Source organism: Miniopterus natalensis, chromosome 8 (genome assembly GCF_054644295.1).
Source record: "Miniopterus natalensis isolate mMinNat1 chromosome 8, mMinNat1.hap1, whole genome shotgun sequence".
NCBI lineage: Eukaryota > Metazoa > Chordata > Mammalia > Chiroptera > Miniopteridae > Miniopterus > Miniopterus natalensis.
The window spans coordinates 17,441,177-17,462,237 of NC_142088.1; the positions used below are offsets into that span (position 1 = coordinate 17,441,177).

General features: G+C 39.0%; 2 protein-coding genes across 3 annotated transcripts in view; one reads left to right on the forward strand and one right to left on the reverse strand.

The window, feature by feature from the left end:
• KANSL1L (KAT8 regulatory NSL complex subunit 1 like) overlaps window positions 1–5,914 on the forward strand; it is an 80,422-nt gene extending 74,508 nt beyond the window's left edge. Inside the window, exons 12-15 of one of the 2 annotated variants that reach the window (XM_016196741.2) lie at window positions 1,137–1,191; window positions 2,401–2,513; window positions 3,320–3,473; window positions 4,301–5,914. In XM_016196741.2, the coding sequence (XP_016052227.2) occupies window positions 1,137–1,191; window positions 2,401–2,513; window positions 3,320–3,473; window positions 4,301–4,531 (553 nt within the window). In that variant the 3' untranslated portion in view covers window positions 4,532–5,914. Of the gene's footprint in view, window positions 1–1,136; window positions 2,200–2,400; window positions 2,514–3,319; window positions 3,474–4,300 lie in introns of those variants that run through there. The other variant, XM_016196740.2, reaches the window with a different exon arrangement.
• RPE (ribulose-5-phosphate-3-epimerase) lies at window positions 1,408–21,061 on the reverse strand. Its single transcript, XM_016196742.2, has 6 exons — window positions 20,861–21,061; window positions 15,476–15,555; window positions 10,499–10,638; window positions 9,974–10,108; window positions 9,333–9,419; window positions 1,408–7,723 (listed from the first exon to the last, which is right to left on the reverse strand). Exons 1-6 carry the CDS (start codon window positions 20,980–20,982, stop codon window positions 7,601–7,603), a joined length of 687 nt encoding a protein of 228 aa, XP_016052228.1. The 5' UTR covers window positions 20,983–21,061; the 3' UTR covers window positions 1,408–7,600.

Here is a 21,061-nt window from a genome sequence, read left to right on the forward strand (position 1 = left end):
GAGTGAAGTTAAAATTTTAATTAAGAAAAGGAAGATGCTCTTCTCCCCTCCTCCCACTTGTATAACCAGAGGGAAAATGGAGAAAGCTTTACATTACTTATATTCACAGCTCATTTCTCAGTTTTTATTGAGAATTGGCAATTCCTAAGACTTATTTACTTTAGAACAGTCTTTATCTTTTTCATTCAATATTTAGTTATCTAACAGGTACCTTAGGAATAATTATACTTTAATTAATAATTGTCCTTTAACATGGAGTTTACACAAGGTTACAAAATGAGTTCAAAGAAAGCAACTACCTTTGCATGGGTTATACACTGTAAGACAGTAACATCTGTGACAAAAATAAGATTTTGATGTATTGCCAAGTCAGCAATAAACACGTTAAATAGAAAGATGAATGGGAAAGTCTGGGAAGACATCATGGAGGGGGAAGGTAAGTGTATTCACATAGGGAGACTACAACAGAGGCATATGGACACGTGTGCAAAGCTCACCAGAGACTGAGGCTTTGTAGGCTAATGAAGGGAGTTAATGCTAGAAAATAAGTTAGAACCAGATTGTGGGGGGTCCTTGAATGCCAGACACAGATCTGCTTTTATGGTCACTGGCAGTGAAATTAGTTTCTTTAGCAATGATGAAGGCAGTTTCTTAAGAATATGAATCTGGCACCAGGAAGTAGAGATAGAAGAGGCTGGAAACAGAGGCGTGAGCTGAGTGACAACTCTTGTAATTCCAACTGGTTTCTATTCCAGCTGATTTCTAATTATTAATAATTACTTTGAGGTATTAAGAACTCATTACTCTAGGAGGTACGATGAGAATTCCTACAGAGAATGTTGATATAATCTACATAAGGAATAACATTACTTGTGGTTATGGTGTTCTATAGCAACAGAGCTCAGTGCTTTTCAATTTACGTGGTAGGCTGGAGCTGGAGGGTTGAGCTGGTGGTTTAATACAGAGGAATTTTGTGATCCAGTTATTAAGCTCGAAAGAGGTCAGGATGGACGTCGTCACACAAAGAATTGGCAAATACTACAGATCAGGGAGGTTTTTTGTGGTGGTGTTTTTTTCTGATCCAGTTATTAACTACTGATGTAGAGCTGTTGGAAACTGGTTTGTATCTTCAACAGCTGGAGGATGGTGGTTCTTCAGCCTCTGGATGAACACAATGCAGATGAAGAAGAGGTAAGCTGCCTTTCAGTCACAGGACAATGGCACTTTATATATCATGAAGTCTGCTTAATTTGGTATTTGAGGAAATATAAGCCCTTTAATGTACTGATTTTTTTCTTTTTATTTATGAAAACAAAGTTCTTCATTAAGGATATTTTGATTAGAAAAATGTTTTGTGTAAATTTGATTATAAAGACAATGTATAAAAAGTAAAGCAAATAGAAAATATACCATTTGCTTATATGGGTTAAAGTATTGCATTTATTGAATCTCTACATTCATTCCCCATATTAAGTCATATTTTCCTTCATGAGGAGGTTAAATCTTAATATTCAAGCCCACCATATTCAAAATTTTGGGAAAAGACTGATTGGAATTTGGAAAAATTTGGAAAATAATGTACACACATCATGTAATACACGTAAGAAGTCTAGGAAAGTTCTCATAATCAAATATTAATGTTTCTATAATGAAGTATTTATAAGGAAGTAGAATAGCCTCACATCATTTCAGAACAGGCTATGTCACCAAATGTATTATGAAACATTTTTTTTTCAGACTTTTGGAATTGCAGGAAAGGGACTGTGAATCTGAATGGATAAAACATTAAGAATATACTATTTAACCAAACAAATTCCAAAGCGATGCAGAAGCAGTATATTATGTAAAAGACATTTTGTTTATGTAACAATACTTTTATGCCTCAACTACCAAAATTTACTTTTTAATGCCCATCTCCTCTAATGCACTCCTTCCTAGTTCAGTATGATTCTAGCCAGGAAACCCAGACTCTTAAACCACTATAACCATAGTCTTAAAATTCCAGGTAAGTCATTCAGTAAATTAATTTGCATTTATCTCAGACAATCAGTTTTACTTTTCTGTAATATTAACACATCCCTAGAACAGTGTATTCCATAATGGGCAATCAATACCAACTTTTGAATAAATAAAGCATTAAGAAATATTGTATGTTAAATGAAAGCACTGTGAACTTATTTGTATTCTCGGTAAGTGTTCAGATGTGACCCAATAGTAAAAAAAAAAAAAAAAAAAATTAAGTTTTTAGCTTTGTCTTCTTAGGAATTTGAAGCTCGTCTTCTCTCGATTTAGATTGCATTTATTTTAGAGGGGTTTTTCCTGTTCTCTTGAGGAATTGACACCTGGTCTCATATTTCAGAATGTTTCTGATAAAAACAAAACCTTTATTTCTAATTCTAGATAGAAGATCTTTCTGATGAAGTCTTCTCTCTAAGACACAAAAAATATGAAGCGAGAGAGCAAGCCAGATGGTCACTATGGGAGCAAAGCAAGTGGCACAGAAGAAACAGCAGGCAGGTGTTACACATTTAAACCCCAAACCATGGAATCCATGTAGTTCAACAAAAATTCTGTATGAGTAAGGAGGGAGATCACTAAAAAGGAAAAAAGGATACTGCATGTTTTTCTTTAAAAAGGAATTTTCCAAAAACAAAAAACCTGTCTAGTCTAGAAAGCAAATAATCTAAAATACTTTGAACATGATTTTGATATAATTAGTAATTATATATTTGAGAAAATCCCTGGTATTTTATATTTGACTATTTTTTAATATAGCCAAAACTCAAATACAAAAACCATGCTGAGTCTGATAGTCCCTTTGGTTTGGGGGCACCTCTCATTTTAATCAGTATCGTCAAAACATTTCTGTGTTCGGGTCGCAAGATTCCCAAGAGTTATCCACATATTTACGAGATTAAATCCCCGCCTCTCTCACATTCCAGAGACGTGGCTTTCCGGAAGTGCAGAGGGAATGTGAATTGACTCCTTCATGGGTGACATTACAGTAACCACAGAATATACTGGAACTCAGGAAAACTGTAGGGGTCAAGTAAATGTCATTTCTTGTTTTCTGAGCAAAAAAAAGGCAAACCAAAACCACAGTATTATAATTTGGCGAAAGACTTCATATAAGACAACTTAAGTCTTTGAGATAAGAAGATAATAGCATTAGGAAAGTTAGCAGATGCATTTTTTTAACATTTTGGGGACAGAAATGTTTAAAAGAAAAGCTACCTAATTAACTTCGTGACACGTTGGTGTTCCTAAAATGTTAAGAACTCAAGAAATAATGAAATATTTTGCTTGATTTTCTTGCTAGAGCTTACAGTAAAAATGTTGAAGGACAAGACTTACTTCTGAAAGAATACCCTAATGACTTTACTGCTGGTCAGCATGGTGCTGCCGAAAGTCCGCAGAGTCAGGATCTGAGTGCACATGGCTCACCTTCAGTAAACGAAAGCCAAGAAATCAAGGTAAGTGCAGTCGTGCCTAGACAACTAGGCACACCTTTCAGCTGCCTTCTATCCTTTTTAAAACTTGTTCGTAAAAATTGCTTGTTGCAAATTATGGATTCATCATTACATAACAAACTCAGTATGACAATCCAGGACAGGGTGCTCGGTACCCCCCAGAGGAGCTGCATTCCAAAACTCTAGTTCCATCCCTAGAAACACTTTTCTTTTCATGGAACATGTCAATACCTAAAGGAAATGAGTCTATCAAATTTTCATTCCAAAACAAACCTGAGGAAAGAGGATGGCACCTGGCAGAGTAAACGTCAGCTGCTACTTCTCTCTACTTGTCTCCCATCCCACAGAAGGGGACTGTTTTCTAACACTGCATCTATAAAGTTCTTGCTTTTATTCAAAAGTATGTTGGAAAAGGACCATGTCTAGAATGGAGAGAGTGGAGACTATAAAAATTAACAAGCCAGTTGTAGAAAGCTCAGAGAAGGAAAGTCAATAGGTGTCTGTAATTATGGGATGCAAGTGGAGGTAGTGAAGATCAAAGGGGTGCTCCCAAAGCGCCCGCAGGCTGAGAATGAAGACAGTGCCCTATGGCAGCGTTTCTTCTCCATGGAAGAGGCAAAGCGAACAAAGCATTCCCCAGGGTCCCTACACAGTCCTCAATATGTCCCTTTTTGAGTTGCTAGATACTTAAATTCAAAAGAAAATTTGTACATTTCTGTGCTAAAGAGCAAAACAAGTTATTACAAAATTGACATTTACAGATTACTTGATACATCAATTTAAACAGAACAAAGTAGTTGGAACTTAACTGAACATGTTTTGTCTTTCAGTCTTTGTGGTGGGAACGACGGGCTTTTCCACTGAAGGATGGAGACACAGAAGCCTTATTATGCCAAGATAAAAAAAGCGACCAGATTGAGAGGTCAAGCCCAGCTTTCAACGGTGAAGTCGTCTGTACCAGCGCACCAGAGAACAGCCAGCATCCAAAAAGGCAGGAGGACGGAATGGAAGAGTACAAAGCCTTTGCTGTAGGACTTACTCATGTTAAAAAAAATAGGTGACAAGGAACAGGTTAAGAAAATGATGGAACTGAATGGAAAACAGGAGAAAAAATAAGCCCTGTTCTCCATCTCCGATCCCCTCCAGTCACAAGTCCAGAGTAAGAGCATGTACTGCATGTAGTAATCTTTATGCTCTTTATGCAACAGACAAGGTACGTCTCTCTTTCCTTCTTGAACAGAGGTCATTAACTAGCTTTTCACATACAGACGAGTGCTAGTCATGTGTGTTTATGATGCGTGTCATAAGCACCAAAAAATTAACTGCTGCAATTTGATGCCAAATCACATTACTGGGTAAATAATTTTTAAAAGATTTTATACCCACACAAACATACATAGCTATAAACACACACATACCTGTGCAGCAAATGACAGCTCTTCTTTTTTCTATCACATGGTATCAGAATATACAAATGTGTGTAAGGGTATATATATACACACACATATGCACTGGCAGATACCACTCAAAAATGCGTGTATGAACTACTCCATGAATTACAAGCTGCACTATAAATAAAGCAGCACAGGTTTCCAATCATAATGGACACTTAAAAGTCTTGACTATGAAGAGGAATTTTTAAAAACCTGTTTAAGCAATAGTTATTTATGGAAATTTCTATACCAGGTAACACAATATTTCTTTATTTGAAATCACTGATATCTGTTCAACATACCTACATCATTTTCTATGCACTCCTAACAGAATAAGACAAGCAGAGTTAAATATTGGTGTTTTTAAAACTATCACCTCTTTTAAAACTCAAGTTTTACCTTCCTTATTTTATGTATCTCGTGAAGACACCACTTTAAAATAAACCACACACAGGAAAGTTCTGTCAGTATAAAAGATATTATTGTATTTCTAGTTTTAATTGGTCATTCTTTATTATTCTATTCAAATAAGCATCTACTCTTACTTGTATCCTACAGTGAGAATTAAGACTTTTCAAAGGATAATGCTTCAGTATTATCAATATTGGATACTGGAGTGTACATTAAGGAAAATTCCTTTTGAAGTTATTACATCATTTTTTTTCTATGTAAAAGTTGAGGACAATTTATATGAATTGTTTTTTCTCATGTAAAAATGGTTCTTCAAGTTGTTGTACCCATATAACTGACAATCCTGGCCATCTGGCCTAGACTTGGGGGATTTGACACTATTTTGTTGGGACTAGAAATTATGCTAGTCCCTTTAAAGAAGAAAAATTCAAATTCAATACTGACAAATTTTTGCTTATAGTTTTACTGTACATTTATTTTTTTAAAAGAAAACAAAAGCCAGACAAACCCAAGTTGTCTAGGCAAATAAACTCAAATCTTTCTGTCATGTCTCATATTATAATCTTCTATGTAAGTTTTTTAATTAAAGTTATTTCTATATGCCTTGTGTTGTCTGATTTAATTAAACGCCACCTATTCATGGCACAAAACTTTCCTAAGCCAAAATAAATGTTAACATATTTTTACCTTGTATTGTAACCAAGCAAACTGTATTCCATACTTAAGTACTAATGTCCTTACTTTTCAAATCTTTTTTCTTAAAACTCACAGTAGTCTACAGAAGTTTATTGACACTGGTCCTGTTATTTCTTTGCCCTATGTATTACATAGCAAGAGTATTCTCAATAATGAAGTAGCTGACACATACTTGTTGTCAAAGTATAATTTGGGACACAATTATAAATAGTTAGTTTATGGGTCAATGTTGTACCTTGCCAGCTCATAGCCTACCTGGTGTTTCTTGGATTAATAAAATATATATCCTTGGGGTCAAAATCCATAGTTCCAGGATATTCTCAGCCATCTGGTTCTGCTACAGGGTTAAGTTGGACTGGAAGTAAGACAATGTTAAGTAGAAGGAGCTTCCTTTGCCTAATACCCCTCCCAAGGCCTTCACTTGTAAAAAGAGTACAAACCAGAAAGCCTGTGCCCTACTGGGTGGACGCTTTCCCTGCTAGCAGCCTACTGCTGGGCTTTAGTATCTTCATTTTTTAAAACAAGGACAAAAATATCTGCCTGCCACTCACAGGAATGATTTGTAGACTCAATGAAATTACATCAAAGTACTTTATAACCTATAAAACATAAGCTTTATAATGATAGCTACTTAGTACTGAGCATCCTCAATTCTATGCTACAATTCTAAGAACAGTAGCAGAAACTTTACAAATATAGTATTTCTTTTAATCATCAACACAACCCTGCACAGTTATAATTACATTCACTGTATAAATCAGTTAATAGTAGCTCAAAGAGCTTGGTTGATTTGATCTGCTAAGGTCAAATAGCTGGAAAGGGGAAGAGTCAATTCAATTTCACATCCAAATAGAGGCTTTTCTGTTCAGAGCTAGCACATTATCCAATGTCCTTAAAAACGGTGGGTCCGCATGGTTAAAGATGGGGCGGATCGCTGAATACCCTGTCCCTGCAGCAAAGCGAACAAAACACCCTGCTAAAATCTACGCTTGTATTTCAGAAGAGACCACCTTAAAAATCCCTGGCCTTCATACATTGTTTTTATATATCAAATATAAGGTGCAAAGTAAAAAGGAGATGCTTTAGGAGAGCATGGTATGCCATCCCAGGCAGATTCAAACTTAGATTTTCCCTAAATTCTATTCTCATATTATCACCCATACAGAAAAATAAAAAATGACATGGAACAGGAAAAACGTAAGGACTTCTTTTGCTTTTGGAAAACAGCCAAGAAACAACAGAAAATTCTTTTTAGAAATGGAGGAAAAAAACCACTTTTTCATAGTAGCTAATATGCCTTTGTGAGGCATTAAGACACATTTCTGTTTATAACTTTAATACAGCCATATTTTTACTCTCTATAAAAATCAAGTCTCCCAGTAAAAAACGGTATTTCACCACACTAATCTTTAAATCCCATCACTAAATTTCTAACCTCCTGGAACATTCTGCACAATAGATGTCAGTCACCAGAATGAGTAATTGCTCAGAAAATCAGCACTGCCTCAATTGTGGTATGATTTGGTAGTCAATATTCTTGTTTTCCAGCAAAAGGATTTCATGAGCAGAAACTCTGGACTCCTTGTGCTTTCATCGATCAAGAGAACGTTTCTGAGCAGCTTCTGAGCAAACATTTCTTAACAGGTTGATCACAGATCTGGGGTCTTCACTCCTCATAATGGCACTGCCAGACACAATCATGTTAGCTCCTGCCTGGAAGAAGTAAACACTCAGTTATGCCTCCAAGAAAGACGCAGAAAAGCCTAAAACAGAATTCCTGGACTAGAGTTTCTACTCCTGCATCTGTCAGCAATTAAATTGTACAAAAGCCACTTTGAGATGAACAGATTTAAGCAATCTGGTTCAATAAAGAAGTTAAAATGCTTAACAAATGAGGACGTGAAATTACTTTTAAGCGTGTCTAAGAAATCACTGACTTTTTTGTAATGACCTCTAAATACTTCATCTTTGTTAATATTTGGATAATCCTCAACTCTATTAAAGTATTTCCAATATATACCAATATCTCCATAGCTACTAAAAATCCTTTTAATTTTGAATTATGCATATGAATTGGTAGACAGTCTGAAAGGACAATGTTGCTAAAATGTGAAACTATTCATAAAATATGGCAACATTAAATAATTTCTCATTTTGAGGCCAGGAGGAATGGAACATCTTTTAACTTAGGCTTCACTGCATTTCAGAATGGTTTTGAGGTGGCTTAAAGAATTTCAAGATGTTCTTAAGTGTAAAAACAAAAACAGAGGAAAGCAAATAGTGTGATTCCAAATTTAGCTCTGCTTCCTAGGATCTGACTTGCGGAGGGAAACCCAATCCACTAGCGAGTCACTGCCAGAAGAAAGGGAGGCTATTAGGAGAACTGCTAAAGCGGAGGAAAGTTTCCCAATGAGACGCTATCTGTGATACAGTGTGCCACACCTCAAACAACATTCTTCATAAAAATGAAAAGGGAAAAAAGCAGTTCTACAGGATTGTAATTGAACCACATCTCTTCAAGTGAACAGGGACAGCATAACGGCAAAGAACAGCTTAGGTCAAAGAACTCCACCCGGGGTCAAAGGGTATCTGCTACGAACTACTGGGCCAGCTCCTCTCTCAGAAGCACTTATCACAGCCCGGCTTTTGACCAGTAGCAAGCAGAAAAGTGTGGCATTTATACAAAAAACTCGAAGTGCGGATTAGACAATGCTGCTTAGTAAGAGCAGGCCACCTGAATCACCTGCAGTGCTACAGGAAGGGCTGGCACCCTCTCCTGATGAAGCTCAGGGTCCTAACTCAGCTAACTACTTGGGAAAAACTCATCCCAGCTCTACATAGAGGGTCAGAGGTATCCAGAGATCAGATCTAGAATGTCACCAAAAATGCCTCTAGTCAGTTCTTACGAGGTAATTAATACAAGGAAACTAAATTGGCAACTAATACATCTAAGTTCTACAGCGTAACAAGTTTTTCCTTTTATAAGGTGTTTTCTTAACCTATATGGACAAATGACTCATTCCAAGGCCCTGGAACTTAATGATCCTCTAAAGGCTGGCATTCAGTATATCCCTTTTCAAAAAAGACCTTTCTTCAGCATCACTGAGATAACCAAACTTACTATTTAACCATTGTCTGATTTTAGAATATTCGTTTATTGCTCTTTATTTTCCTAGTTCTACATTTGAACAAAAAATACTTTTCCAAGAAAGAAAGGCAGTGTAGGAAATGTAGAGGAACTCTCTTTAGCCCACAAGACAATGTCCTGGACATTACATCTGACAGGAAGGTGGTCTAGGTCACAGCTGAGGAGCAGTCTCACCTCTGCACATTTATGGATAGTGTCAGGACCTACTCCACCATCGACCTCTATGTCCAAAGACGGGAACTGGGTCCTCAACCAGTGAACCTAGATATACACGAGGAAATAAGTGACTCCTAAAGTGGATATGACGGGGATGGGAGCACAACCAAATAACAAAACATCAAGCAGCCAGTATTGCCATTAAAACAGGACTCCAAATATCTCACATAATACCTTTATATCAATACAAATTATGATTGGGGAAAACTTCCCTTTTAATACACTGAAACAAACTAAGCATCCCAAAAGCAAGCTTTGTTCTGCTTGGCAAGTGGCATTAAATCTGTCATGGCATTTCAGAGAATATACTTCATGGAAAAAAGACAAAGACAAAACCCTCGATATTCACTGAAAACTCAAAAAAGCTCTAAAGGCTAGAGAAATAATGGCTTTGAAAGAAAATTTCAAGATTAAAATGTATCTTTTCTGATTTCCAAACCTAAATCTCTTACAGCACTTATCATACTGTATTAAATGATCAGTAGGCATTTCCATCTCCCCCACCTTCCGAACAGGGCAGATACAAGTGGTTCGATATATTTTTATTGAATGAGCACACATAATAAAAGCCTCAACCCAGAATCAAATACTTCTTTTACCTTTGGCATCATATCTTCCATGAATTTCTGCCCTCCAAACCCAGGTTCCACTGTCATAACCAAGGCCATATCTATCTGATTAGCCCACGGTGCCAAATACTCAACTGTAGTTCCTGGCTTGATGGCAAGGCCAACCTGTGACAGAGACAAATTTGCTACATCACATTAATAATTACTTCCACATTCTATTATTGTGGCATACCAGGCCCAGTAGAAATATCTATTCTTAAAAAACAGAATACATACATAAATGGAATACATAAAATGTTCAGACTATGTAATTATTTATTTAAAAAGTAAACAAGGCTATTTAATGTAAATGTTTCTAAAAAAGCAATAACATTCGAAAGAATTATTATACATTATTATACTTATACAAAAAACAAGTTTAAAACTGTGGCTTCCCAGCAAAGAACAGCTGCCTAAGTCTGGTCTTATCTACCTATTAGGAAATGTCTTCCGCAAAATCTTCCCAACTCTGAGTGTGAGTAGTATAAAACATTACTGTCACAGCTGACCTCTCACCTTCATCCCATTCTCCCGAATGTCTTTAATCAAAGCCCCTGGGTTCTCAGTAGCCTCAAGATGAAAGGTATACTGATTAGCTCCTGCTACAGCCATTGGCTTTACCCACTGTTCCGGCCTCGACACCATCATGTGCATGTCTAGAAAGAAAAGACACATCGCCTAAATATTAAGGAAAGGAAACTGCCTGGCTCATGTTATTGAGGCCAACCTACAGTTTTTCCCATTTCGTATGTAAACTCTCTGACATCACAGTAATTGTTAAATAGTTACACTTCTGTATAACTAGCCTCCTTTTATCTTGAAGGTTAGGTTCTGGTTAAACTCATTAACACACATTTTTCTACAATAAGCATACGTTGCTGTATATGGAAAGTAATGATTAGAAATCAGGAGACCTGGTCTACGTCCAGTAAATATCACTCTAAAAAACTTTTTAAAGTCATATTACCTATAAACGCTTACTTCCTCATTTATAAAATAAGAAAGCTAAATTAAATGATTCTCTTCACCAATATTTTATTGAACACTTACTGCACCGTTAGCTATTCTAAGGCCTTAGGAATAGAGCAGAAAGACAGACAGACAAAAACATCTGCTGTTATGAGGATTACATTCTTAGTGGGGGAGAAAAACCATAAAAAAATAAGTAAATACAATACACACTAGGGTGGTAGTTAACAAAGCCAGACTGGTTGGGGCATGGAGCAATGGGGAGAGTGGATGAGGTCAGAGAGGCACGGGGTGAGGAGAGTACCGGGCTCTGCAGGCCATTGGGTTTTACTCCTAATGAGACAGGAAAACCACTGCAGGATTTTGAGTGAGGTAGAGACAAGATCTGACCTAGAAGGCCATCGCAATAACCCAGGTGAGAAAGGATGATGGCAGCAATTGAGGATGGTGGGAACTGGTGCGATTCTGGGTATGTTCGGAAAGTAGAGCCAACAGGAGTAGCTGTGGATTAGATGTGGACAGTGAGTGGAGAGGCAGAATGGTGCAAGGACTGGGGCCAGAGTAACTAGAACAGAACAGAAGTGCCATTAACTGAGAGGTAGAAAACTGCAGGAGGAAGCACGAATTTGTGGGGGGAGAACATGTTACTAAAAGAAGCCTGACATGCACCCTAATTCTAAAGCTTGAATCATATAAATATTATTTTAGGCAAAATGGGCCTGGCCTTCTTAAGGATCTTGACTTGAAACATAATGGCATTTAATGAGGAGAGGGAAGATGAAAAGAGGCTAAATCAAGAACTAAGCCTTGTGAAGGACACAGTAAATATCCTGTCCAGGATAGATGGTAGTGAGAAGGCTTTTGAGCTTTTTGTTTTGCTAGAGGAAGCACATTTCTGACAGAGGTCAACTTATTAAAGAAAAAAATTCTAGTATTTCAGAACGCAAATAAGATTATGAAATGCACTAAGGCTTTGAAAAATGTCAGGAAAAGCGTATACCACTTGACTAATGACGCCAAGGTTCAAGTCTCTATTTCTAAACAAAAGTAACAAAAATAGAACACATTGTAATAGATAAAACATTGTTTTTAAAAGATAGACTCTCCATATAGCATTTATTTCTCTGTATTATAAATAAGGAAAATTCAATCTGGTTTAGAATATCTAGTTTACCCATTCCTTAAGTTACCAGACTGCTATGTCATTCCATTTCTCGAATGCAGTAACCACTAGCAACATCGCTGGAGACGCTCCAGTGTCCAGGGAGTCAGTGGTTCAGTGAACTTGCCTGTAGTTAACACACCGAGATGAGCAGTTCCCAAATGTTCTATTATCAGGCTACCTTTACACTCTCAAAATGACTGAAGACCACAAAAAGCACTTTTGATGTGGATTATATTTATCTATATTTAATATATTAGAAATTCAAGTTAAGAAAATGTTTAAGTCTCCTTATCAACTCATTAAAAAAAAAAAAAAAGTGCCCGGCCGGGTGTGGCTCAGAGGTTGAGCGTCGACCTAGGATTCAGGCGATCAGGGTTCGATTCCCGGTCAGGGCACATGCCTGGGTTGTGGGCTCGATCAATGACTCTCTCATCATTGACGTTTCTGTCTCTCTCTCTCTCCCTTCCTCTCTCTGAAATCAATAAAGACATTAAAAAAAAAAAAAAAAAATTTTTTTAAAAAAAAGCAAGGCCCGGCCGGGCATGGCTCAGCGGTTTGAACATCAACCTAGGATCCAGGAGATCGGGGTTCGATTCCCGGTCAGGGCACATGCCCAGATTTCGGGCTGCAGCTGATCGATGACTCATCATTGATGTTTCTGTCTCTCTCTCTCCCTCTCCCTTCCTCTGTCTGAAATCAATAAAGATATGTTTTTTTAAAAAAAAAGCAATAATAAATCTATGATGTTAATGTAAGAGTGGTATTATTTTACATTTTTGTAAGTTTCTAATGTATGGCTTAACAGAAGACATCTGTATTCTCACATCTGCTCTGCATTCAATCTGTTACAATGTGTTGTTTCACGGGAAGAAAAGAAAGAAAAGTACATAAAAAAGGGAGGAGTACATTAACAGCCTTTTCAGACAAGTGTGGATATTCTATTTCTACACCAAAAATCGTCAAGTGATACTTTTATAAAGGTTGGCTGCAATGTGGAATTTGTAAATCCTACCAGTGAACTTTTCCTACTTTGTTCCACTAAAACCTGTTGGTCTATTTCACACTTTGGATCTTTTATGCTATCAAAAAATCACATTTATTATATCACTACATATCTTATCAGAAAAGCTCTAAGTACTAAGAATTAATCAAGTTCACAAAAGCGGATACACATTTATCAAAATTCTAATTTTCACTTGTAAGCTCTAAGTTTATCAGGGAGCAACAAAAGCTAATGGGGTGTTTTCCATGAAGTGACAGGCTAATTTAGTTAATTAAAAAAATATATCAGTAAAATGCACAAGTCTGATAATCATAGTTCATCTGTCAGTTGTTCAAGTGAAAATAGCGTTCATAAGAAAAGCAGGTAGTTCAGTTCATAACTCAAACAACGGCGCAAGAAGTTTCCTTGAGAAAACCACCATAGTCCAGCATGCAGCAGAGGTGCCTTCTATGTGCTTCCTACTTTGTCACACAAAATGTTAAAAAGACATGCACTCAAGGGTCAAGATTTACTAAAATTCATAACTTGCACTGCCTCATCAGGATACTTACTATGTACACACCATGATGAAGAATGTTAATGACTACTTGTATAGTTCAATACCACTGCCTTGGTTCAGGCTAAGGCACCAGCAGGCTAACTCACCATTGCTTCTGCATCTGCACCCTCAGTACAAATATGGGAAATAATACTGTAATATAAAAATAGTTTTGACCCCATGGACCATCTGAAAGGGATTCTCATGGGTCCTCAGACCAAACTTGAAGACCATTGATTTGGATAATAGCAAAAACAGACTTTTCCCTACCACTTTATTTGTCAGGTTATTTGTATTCAGTACTGAGATTAAACTGTTAAGAAATCTAGCAGTCATACATAACATCTTGTGATTTAGTTTCCAGAATATATTCATGTGTTAAGTATCCAACAGCCAAGATCCAGGAATTAAACAAAAAAACCACACAAATCTTAATTTAAAAAAAAAGCAAAGATCATAAAACCCAAACATTAAAGCATAGAGTCCATTCATCTTTATTTTAGACCCAATTCTAGAAAGATTAATTCTAGTAAGCTTATCAGCAAGTAACAAACTAAAACAAGAAGAAAAAGCAGATTGTGTGTGGTGGTGGCAGCAAGGTTGGTAAGAGGAAAGGCACTGACAGTGGGAGATACAAACAGCTGTGAGAAGTGACACCAAGAGTCCAAATAAAAGGGAGAGAAGGAAAAAAATTTTTTTATATCCACACAAAGCCAAAAGCAGAGGAATCTGTGGCTTTTGTACAGTGGGGGCAAACAATGCTACTTATTTCATCCACCTCTGATAGTCATAAAAGCAAATTTATATCAGAAAATTCATTTTTCAAAATGTAGTAAGAAATAAGTTTAGATTATCAGAGGATTATTCCATTATTTGGAAATTTCAAAATGGCGAACATGTTGGTAGAACATTGTTTTCCTCTTGTCACGTAAATTAGGCATAATGTACATTCTCTTTGGGACACTCAAAGTGGATGGACGCTGGAGAGAGGCTCTGTCGAACAGCACCTTCTACGATGACCACAATGTTCCGTGGCAGAACCGTACAATACAGTAGTCACTAGCCAAGCGTGGCCGAGAGCTTGCTATACGGTTAATGCCACTGAGAAACTTATGTATAAGAGATCTGGCAAATGAGGCACTGCTAAGCTAGTTTAAAAGAACAGCAAGAACATGTGGGTTGAATTAATGTCCCATTAGAAGTAACTTCTAGGTTACTGCGTGATCTTAAAAACCTTAACTCACATTATCCTACAGTACTTAAGCGGGAACATATACAGGCCCTGTTTGCAGAAGGCTCCAATTGCATGAAAATGGCTTCATTTCTAGACCATAAGTCAATCAATTCATAAATTCATTTAACATTACACTGAGCCCCAATCTTGTGTCTATGCTTAGCTCTAGGAAAACCACAATAAACAAAGTGGATGAAATCCCTGCAATCAAGGAGTTTATAATCTGATAAAAATAACCTCAGATTAAAGGAAGTTCTAAGAATATCCAGAGGTGACATGGTAACTGGATAAGGGTTAACTTAAGATAGGGTGCTTAGAAAGGTCTCTGAGGAAATGAGAAATGATCTGAGGCCAAAAGATGAGGTAGAGCTAGCCAAGTGATTAGCTTCCCCAGCAAGAAATTAGCAAAAGTGCCCAGGCCCTGAAGCAGGAAAGAGTTTGGCTTATTATAGGCAGCCAATGAAGCCCCGGCACAGAGAAAGGGGGAAAGGGGGTTTGAGATGAAACTGAAAGTTGAGAAATCAACTACCTTTTCTTTTACTTGAGCAACACATCCAGCTTCAGATGGCGTAACACCCACTTACCAAAGAAAGGGTCCTGGCCTAGCTGCTTTCGGAGGCTTTCTACCACAGGGTGACCAAAGGTGATGTTGGGAACAAAATGCCTACAAGACAAACAAAATCTTACTCTGAAAATATTTTCAATTCAGTTTCTGTATTTTTTTCTCAATATGTATTCTGATAGGGGTAGAGGGGAATGTCTGTGATTGCACTATTTTTCAATTTAATATTTAGCATCACCAGTATTAAACAATACTAAAAATATCTGGATAATTTTGACTTTACAAAGCAGTATCTCAGTGATATTTGAACAAGTCATAATAACGCCACATGATTTAACTCCGTAATTCATAATCCCTGATGAGTAGAACTAGAAAGATGACAAATCAAAACCCCAGAAGTTATATGACTTGCCCAAGTCATATACTAGTTAGAAAGTTCTGGACTGTAAAATGGGTCTTCCATATCCTAATCTGTCACAGGCTGCCTGAGGCTACTTCCAATCCACCTGTACCACAGGGCATTAAATGACAGTTTATAAACTTTCTTAAAGATCATCAATAAAGAAACTTAATGTATGTACTAAAAACCACCATTTACTCAGGGTTTACAACATGCCAGGTATTGTACCTTACACTTCATTTCACCTGCACAACAGCCTTACGAAGTAGATGTGTTATTGTATGAAGAACATAGGATAAATAACTTCCTTAAGTCAACCAGTTCCTCATCTGTGGGGGAAGGATTCAAATGAAGTCTTCCAAGTATCAGGCCCAAAGTACTTAACCATCATCCTGCTCCTGTTAGGTGTTGTGTTCTAGCAAGTACCATGCTGGTTACTGTATTTTATAAAACATATGTGAGAGTTCCTGCCTGGCCCAGAAAATGCTACAGTCTCATTGCCAAGAGATGCCTAATAACTTACAGAATTCATGACCTGCTGTTAGAGTACTGTTCAGAGGAAGCTAAAGCGGCCAACCACGGACCACATTCCCCAACTCTCTTTACATCCAGTTGGCCTAGGTGACTAGTTTTCACAGTGGACTGTGAATTTAAGTCGTGTGTGTCACCGCAGAGCCCAGTAGGTTAAGCAGTATTCCTTTTCTGTCCTCACTTTACCCTTCTGCCAATAAAGAAGCCTTTATGGAACAGCAGAGCCAAAGGATAAAAAGTCTATGCCCCTGAATTTCAACATGGAAGGACATTCACACTAAACTGTTACATGAATGAGAAAGAAACTTTATGTTAAGTCACTGACATATGGCCTTTATTGTTAAAACTAATAGGTTATTACCCTATATGAGGATTGCAAGAAAAGCTAAACAATAACAAGTAGACAAATATGAGGTAAAACGGTTCCAGAGGCAAGTAGTATAGCACTTTACAAGAGGGGCAAGATCATGAGATTTACAGAACAAACAGAATTTTAAGGTGGGAAAAGAAACGAAGCAAAGGCAGAAATAAAAAAGTGATGTTCACAGGAGGAGGAAGGTGGTGTTCACCAGCTTGGCTAGTGTGAAAATAGCGGGAAACAGACTGTGTCACAGTAAGGGTATCAAATGCTAGGCTCAGTGTTCGGGCTTCATCCAGCTGTAAGTATGAAGTGAGGCTTTAAAGTAAGAAGCAAACGAAAAATAAGGTGCAAATAATAAAGTAGGGAGGTGCACTGGGCAGTAAGTTGGAAGAAGGGAGGTAAGAGGTGTTGGCAAACGGCAAGGAACAGCAACGATGGAAAGGAAGACAGGTACATGTGATAGGATTTGTTCACTGAGAAGACTGGGGGATGGGAGGGAGAATACACCATGGTTAGGATTTTAAGCTTAGATGATAGGCAGAATGAGTGTTAATAAAATATTAAAACTTCTACGGGCCAGGCACCATTCTAAAGACTTCCCACAAGTTAACTCGTTAAAACCTCACAACAATTCTATGAGGTAGATACCACATTATCTCTAATCTATAGGTGAGGAAAAGAGGCCCAAGGTCACACAACCAGGCAGTGCTGGAGGCAGGCATTAAATACAGGCAGCCTGGCTCCAAAGTCCAAGTTCTTTACCTGTTCACCTGCCCCTCCACCAACAAACTAATACCTAACAGAAAGTCCTGGTGAGGAGAGACTTAAGAGGAAGAGGTCAGGATTCAGGACACACCTGAGAGGGACTGGTAAGATGGATGGTACAGACACTTTCACTCACAGCTTGGTGGTCCTTGGAGGTTGGGGTTTTAGTGTTTAGGAAATCATTCTATCATTCGCCTGAGAGCAATGACGGCTCGGGCTATACAAAACAGGCTTCTAAGTTTACTTACAACTTAGAAGTAAGGGTCAGAAAAGCAGGCAGTGAGGCCCAATGAATACTATACAACTCTGGAATTGAAAGATTTGTATTTTGCTCACTGTTCTTTTTTTTTTTAATATATCTTTATTGATTTCAGAGAGAGGAAAGGAGAGGGAAAGAGAGAGAGAAATATCAATGATGAGAGTCATTGATCGGCTGCCTCCTGCACGCCCCCGACTGGGGATCGAGCCTGCAACCCGGGCATGTGCCCTGACCGGGAGTCGAACCCCGATCGCCTGGATCCTAGGTAGACGCTCAACCGCTGAGCCACGCCTGGCTGGGCTCACTGTTCTTTTAATTTGCTGTGTGGCCTTGGAATTACATACCTTGTTTGTGCTTCACAGAGTTTTTTTGTTTGCTTGTTTTCTGTTATTGTTTTTTACACAAACTGAAGGCAAGATCCTCCACCACTAAAAAGAAAACGAAGACTCGCTTTATTGCGATCCTCACTTTACTACAGTGGTCTGGAATGGACCCCACAGTATCTCCGAGGGATGCCTGTACTTTTGTTGTCTCAAACTTAGGCTTCATTTATCATGAAAATAAACATAACCACATCTTGAGAAAATATGAGAATGAAAAACAAATATACTTTTACTTCATTGGGAAACAGAAGCAGATCGTATAAAACTACTGACCCCCAAATTATATTACAAACTGCGCTACTGCAGATCAATTAAATGCACAAGTACACTGGGAGTTCAAAAACGCACAGATACCCAAAGAAACCAAAGGCTTATAGCTAAGCCAAGAAACCCATGCAAACTCAGTGTAATGTTGGAGATTTTTAAAGAGAGCAAGGAAAGAGACAAGCATGGAAGCAGTACCTGCAGGGGAGGTAAACTGTGGCTGGCCACCTTGGGAAAGGGAGTCCACACCCCTGCTTCCATACCCCTGGCCTAGGAGACATTGCAGCTCACCCTGGCTTTGCCTCTTCTCGTGGGACAATCAGAAGGGGCTGAACCTCCTTAAACTGGTTTCCTCCCTTACAACAAGAGAAAAGGAATAGCTCCATAGGAGAAATACAATAGCTCAAAAAGCTGTGAAGCTTAAAAGGGAAAGGATTTTTAAATGGTATATTGCAGAATTTAGTTTCTTTAAACCAAGATGTTTCTTGGCAGAGGGGGAGAAGAGTAAATAAAAAACAAATACTTTTATCTTAAGCTCAGGATTATGACACAGCGTGTTTCATTCATTCCACCAACTATAACTAAGCTTGTCATGGTGCTTTACCTGCAGAGAATACAGAGTTGAGCCAGAGACAGCCCGTTACCAGGGAGCTTACAGTGTAGCAGGAGATACATGAAATAAGGAACAAATATAGTGTATAAATGATTAGTTGCTTTGTAAGGACAGAGAATGTGACAGTCATCCTCTGTAAGCCCACTTCCCACAGAAGACATTTAAGTTCTGAGACAACACAGCTGCTGAATGCTTCCAATCCTGGCTCCACCGTTTCCTAAGTAAGAAACCACCGGCAGCTGACTTAATCTCTCTGCATTAGATTCCTCATTGTCAAATGCTGGCGCTAATAACAGCACCAACATCTCAAGGCGGTGTCAGCTAATTCACAAACAGCACCAGAACAGAAATAGTTAAGAGCTACTGTTATCATTAATATTCCCAATTTTGGTGAACATGACTAAAAACCTGTGTTAGACAGACTACATACATATCCACGGAGCCTGTTCTATCCTGAAACCCCCAGGGGTCTCTCACACAAAACTGTGTGTTTCCCACACAAAAATGCTGCTGCCTATCTGAGGCACACACTCCACTCAGTAACATCACCTGTGAAAGTTCAGGGCTTTCAAGCAAAGTTGTCAAAAAGATATGTAAGTAGAATTACATACGACAGCACACTAAAAATCAAGCTTTTGTGAGAGGTAATGTTCACTCATTTTCTTACGCTCTTAGCCTAGAATTCTTAGAGGGCTGGAAGGCCAAGATTTTGCCATTATCAGCTGGTCACACCAGGCAGGTAACTGAGTGGAATGCAAAAGAGAAACAACAGATTTAAACAGACAGAACAAAGGAAAACACTAATAAGAGGCATGACATTAAACAGAGAAGTAACTGACTGTCTTTTGTAAATAACACAATTTGCAAATTTGCGTGAGGGCAGGCAAAGATTTTTTTTTTTTACCTGTTTAAAATAAATTTATTTTCCTATCCCAACCCAAGGTACAGGCTGTTATGATTTTAAGGCCAGTTATCAGTGGGGCTCAGAAAACTACTCGGCAAACCCAAGATCCAAGCTGCAACCGTCACAAGGTTGAGTAATCCAGCGGGCTTCTCACTTCTTTCTCTAGGTTTGGTTCCTCCTTTCACAATCCAGTTAACAAACTAGCATCACCCTGGTTCCAAACACTATTGATGAGGTGCTGTAACTACAGCGCTTGAAAATGACTTACAAAAAACCTGACTCCCTGAAGAGCAGGGTGCCTGCAAATAGACAGCGAACTCAAAACTCCAGCAATGACACCACCACCGATTAGGAGCCTGCCATGCGCCAGGCGCTGGGAACTTCACCTGCACTACCTCACCTCGTCTCCCAAAGATGACTCAGCGGTCGATTCCACCGTTCCTCGCATTTTTTCACGTAATGAAACCAGCTCAACTAGGTTAACGAAACTGAGGTTAAATGGCTACACCCGGGGAATGCCGCAGGTTTCAGAACTCGGGCCCTCTCACTCCAGGTGCCACGGCGTGTCCCCCCCCCCCCGCTTTGCCACTAACTACCTATATGAGCTTGGGCAAGTCATGCCTATCCCCTCGGGCCTCAGTTTCTCACTGACAAGGAGAGGCGTGTCCAAGAGATTCCAGGCCGCTTCCGGGTGCTACGGGCTAGACGGCCACACGTTACCCGGGGCCGGGGCAGGAGAGGACAGGGACGCCGCTCGGCGCCGCTCCAGGCAGGGCCTCGGGGGCTTCCCGCCCGTCCTCAGGACCGCGCTCGGAGTGAGGCGCCCCGCCGTCCAGGGGCGCCGTGCACCCAACAGGCGCTCCATCTAGGTGCGCCCGTTCCGCCCCGCCCCGCGCGGCCACCCGCGCCCGAGCCCCGCGGAGTTACCCGTCCATTACATCCAGGTGCAGATAATCGGCCCCAGAGTCCAGCATTCGGAGGCACTCGGCCCCTAAACTGGCCAGGTCGCTGTTGAGGATGGACGGCCCAATCCTGCAGCCGGACGCCATGGTGCTGGTTCCCAAGAGCAAGTTACCTCCCGAGTCCCGGGCAAGACGAAGGCGTCGCCACGATTGGCTGCCCCGTTTT

What these genes read in the sequence shown, in the direction of transcription:
- RPE (XM_016196742.2), bottom strand. Translation starts at nt 20,982, where the DNA reads ATGGCGTCCGGCTGCAGGATTGGGCCGTCCATCCTCAACAGCGACCTG. An exon ending in AGGCCAGGACCCTTTCTTTG is followed by an intron (nt 10,639 to 15,475) that starts GTAAGTGGGTGT and finishes TTTTCTTTCTAG; the next exon opens with ACATGCACATGATGGTGTCG. An exon ending in TTCGGGAGAATGGGATGAAG is followed by an intron (nt 10,109 to 10,498) that starts GTGAGAGGTCAG and finishes TCTCTGTCACAG; the next exon opens with GTTGGCCTTGCCATCAAGCC.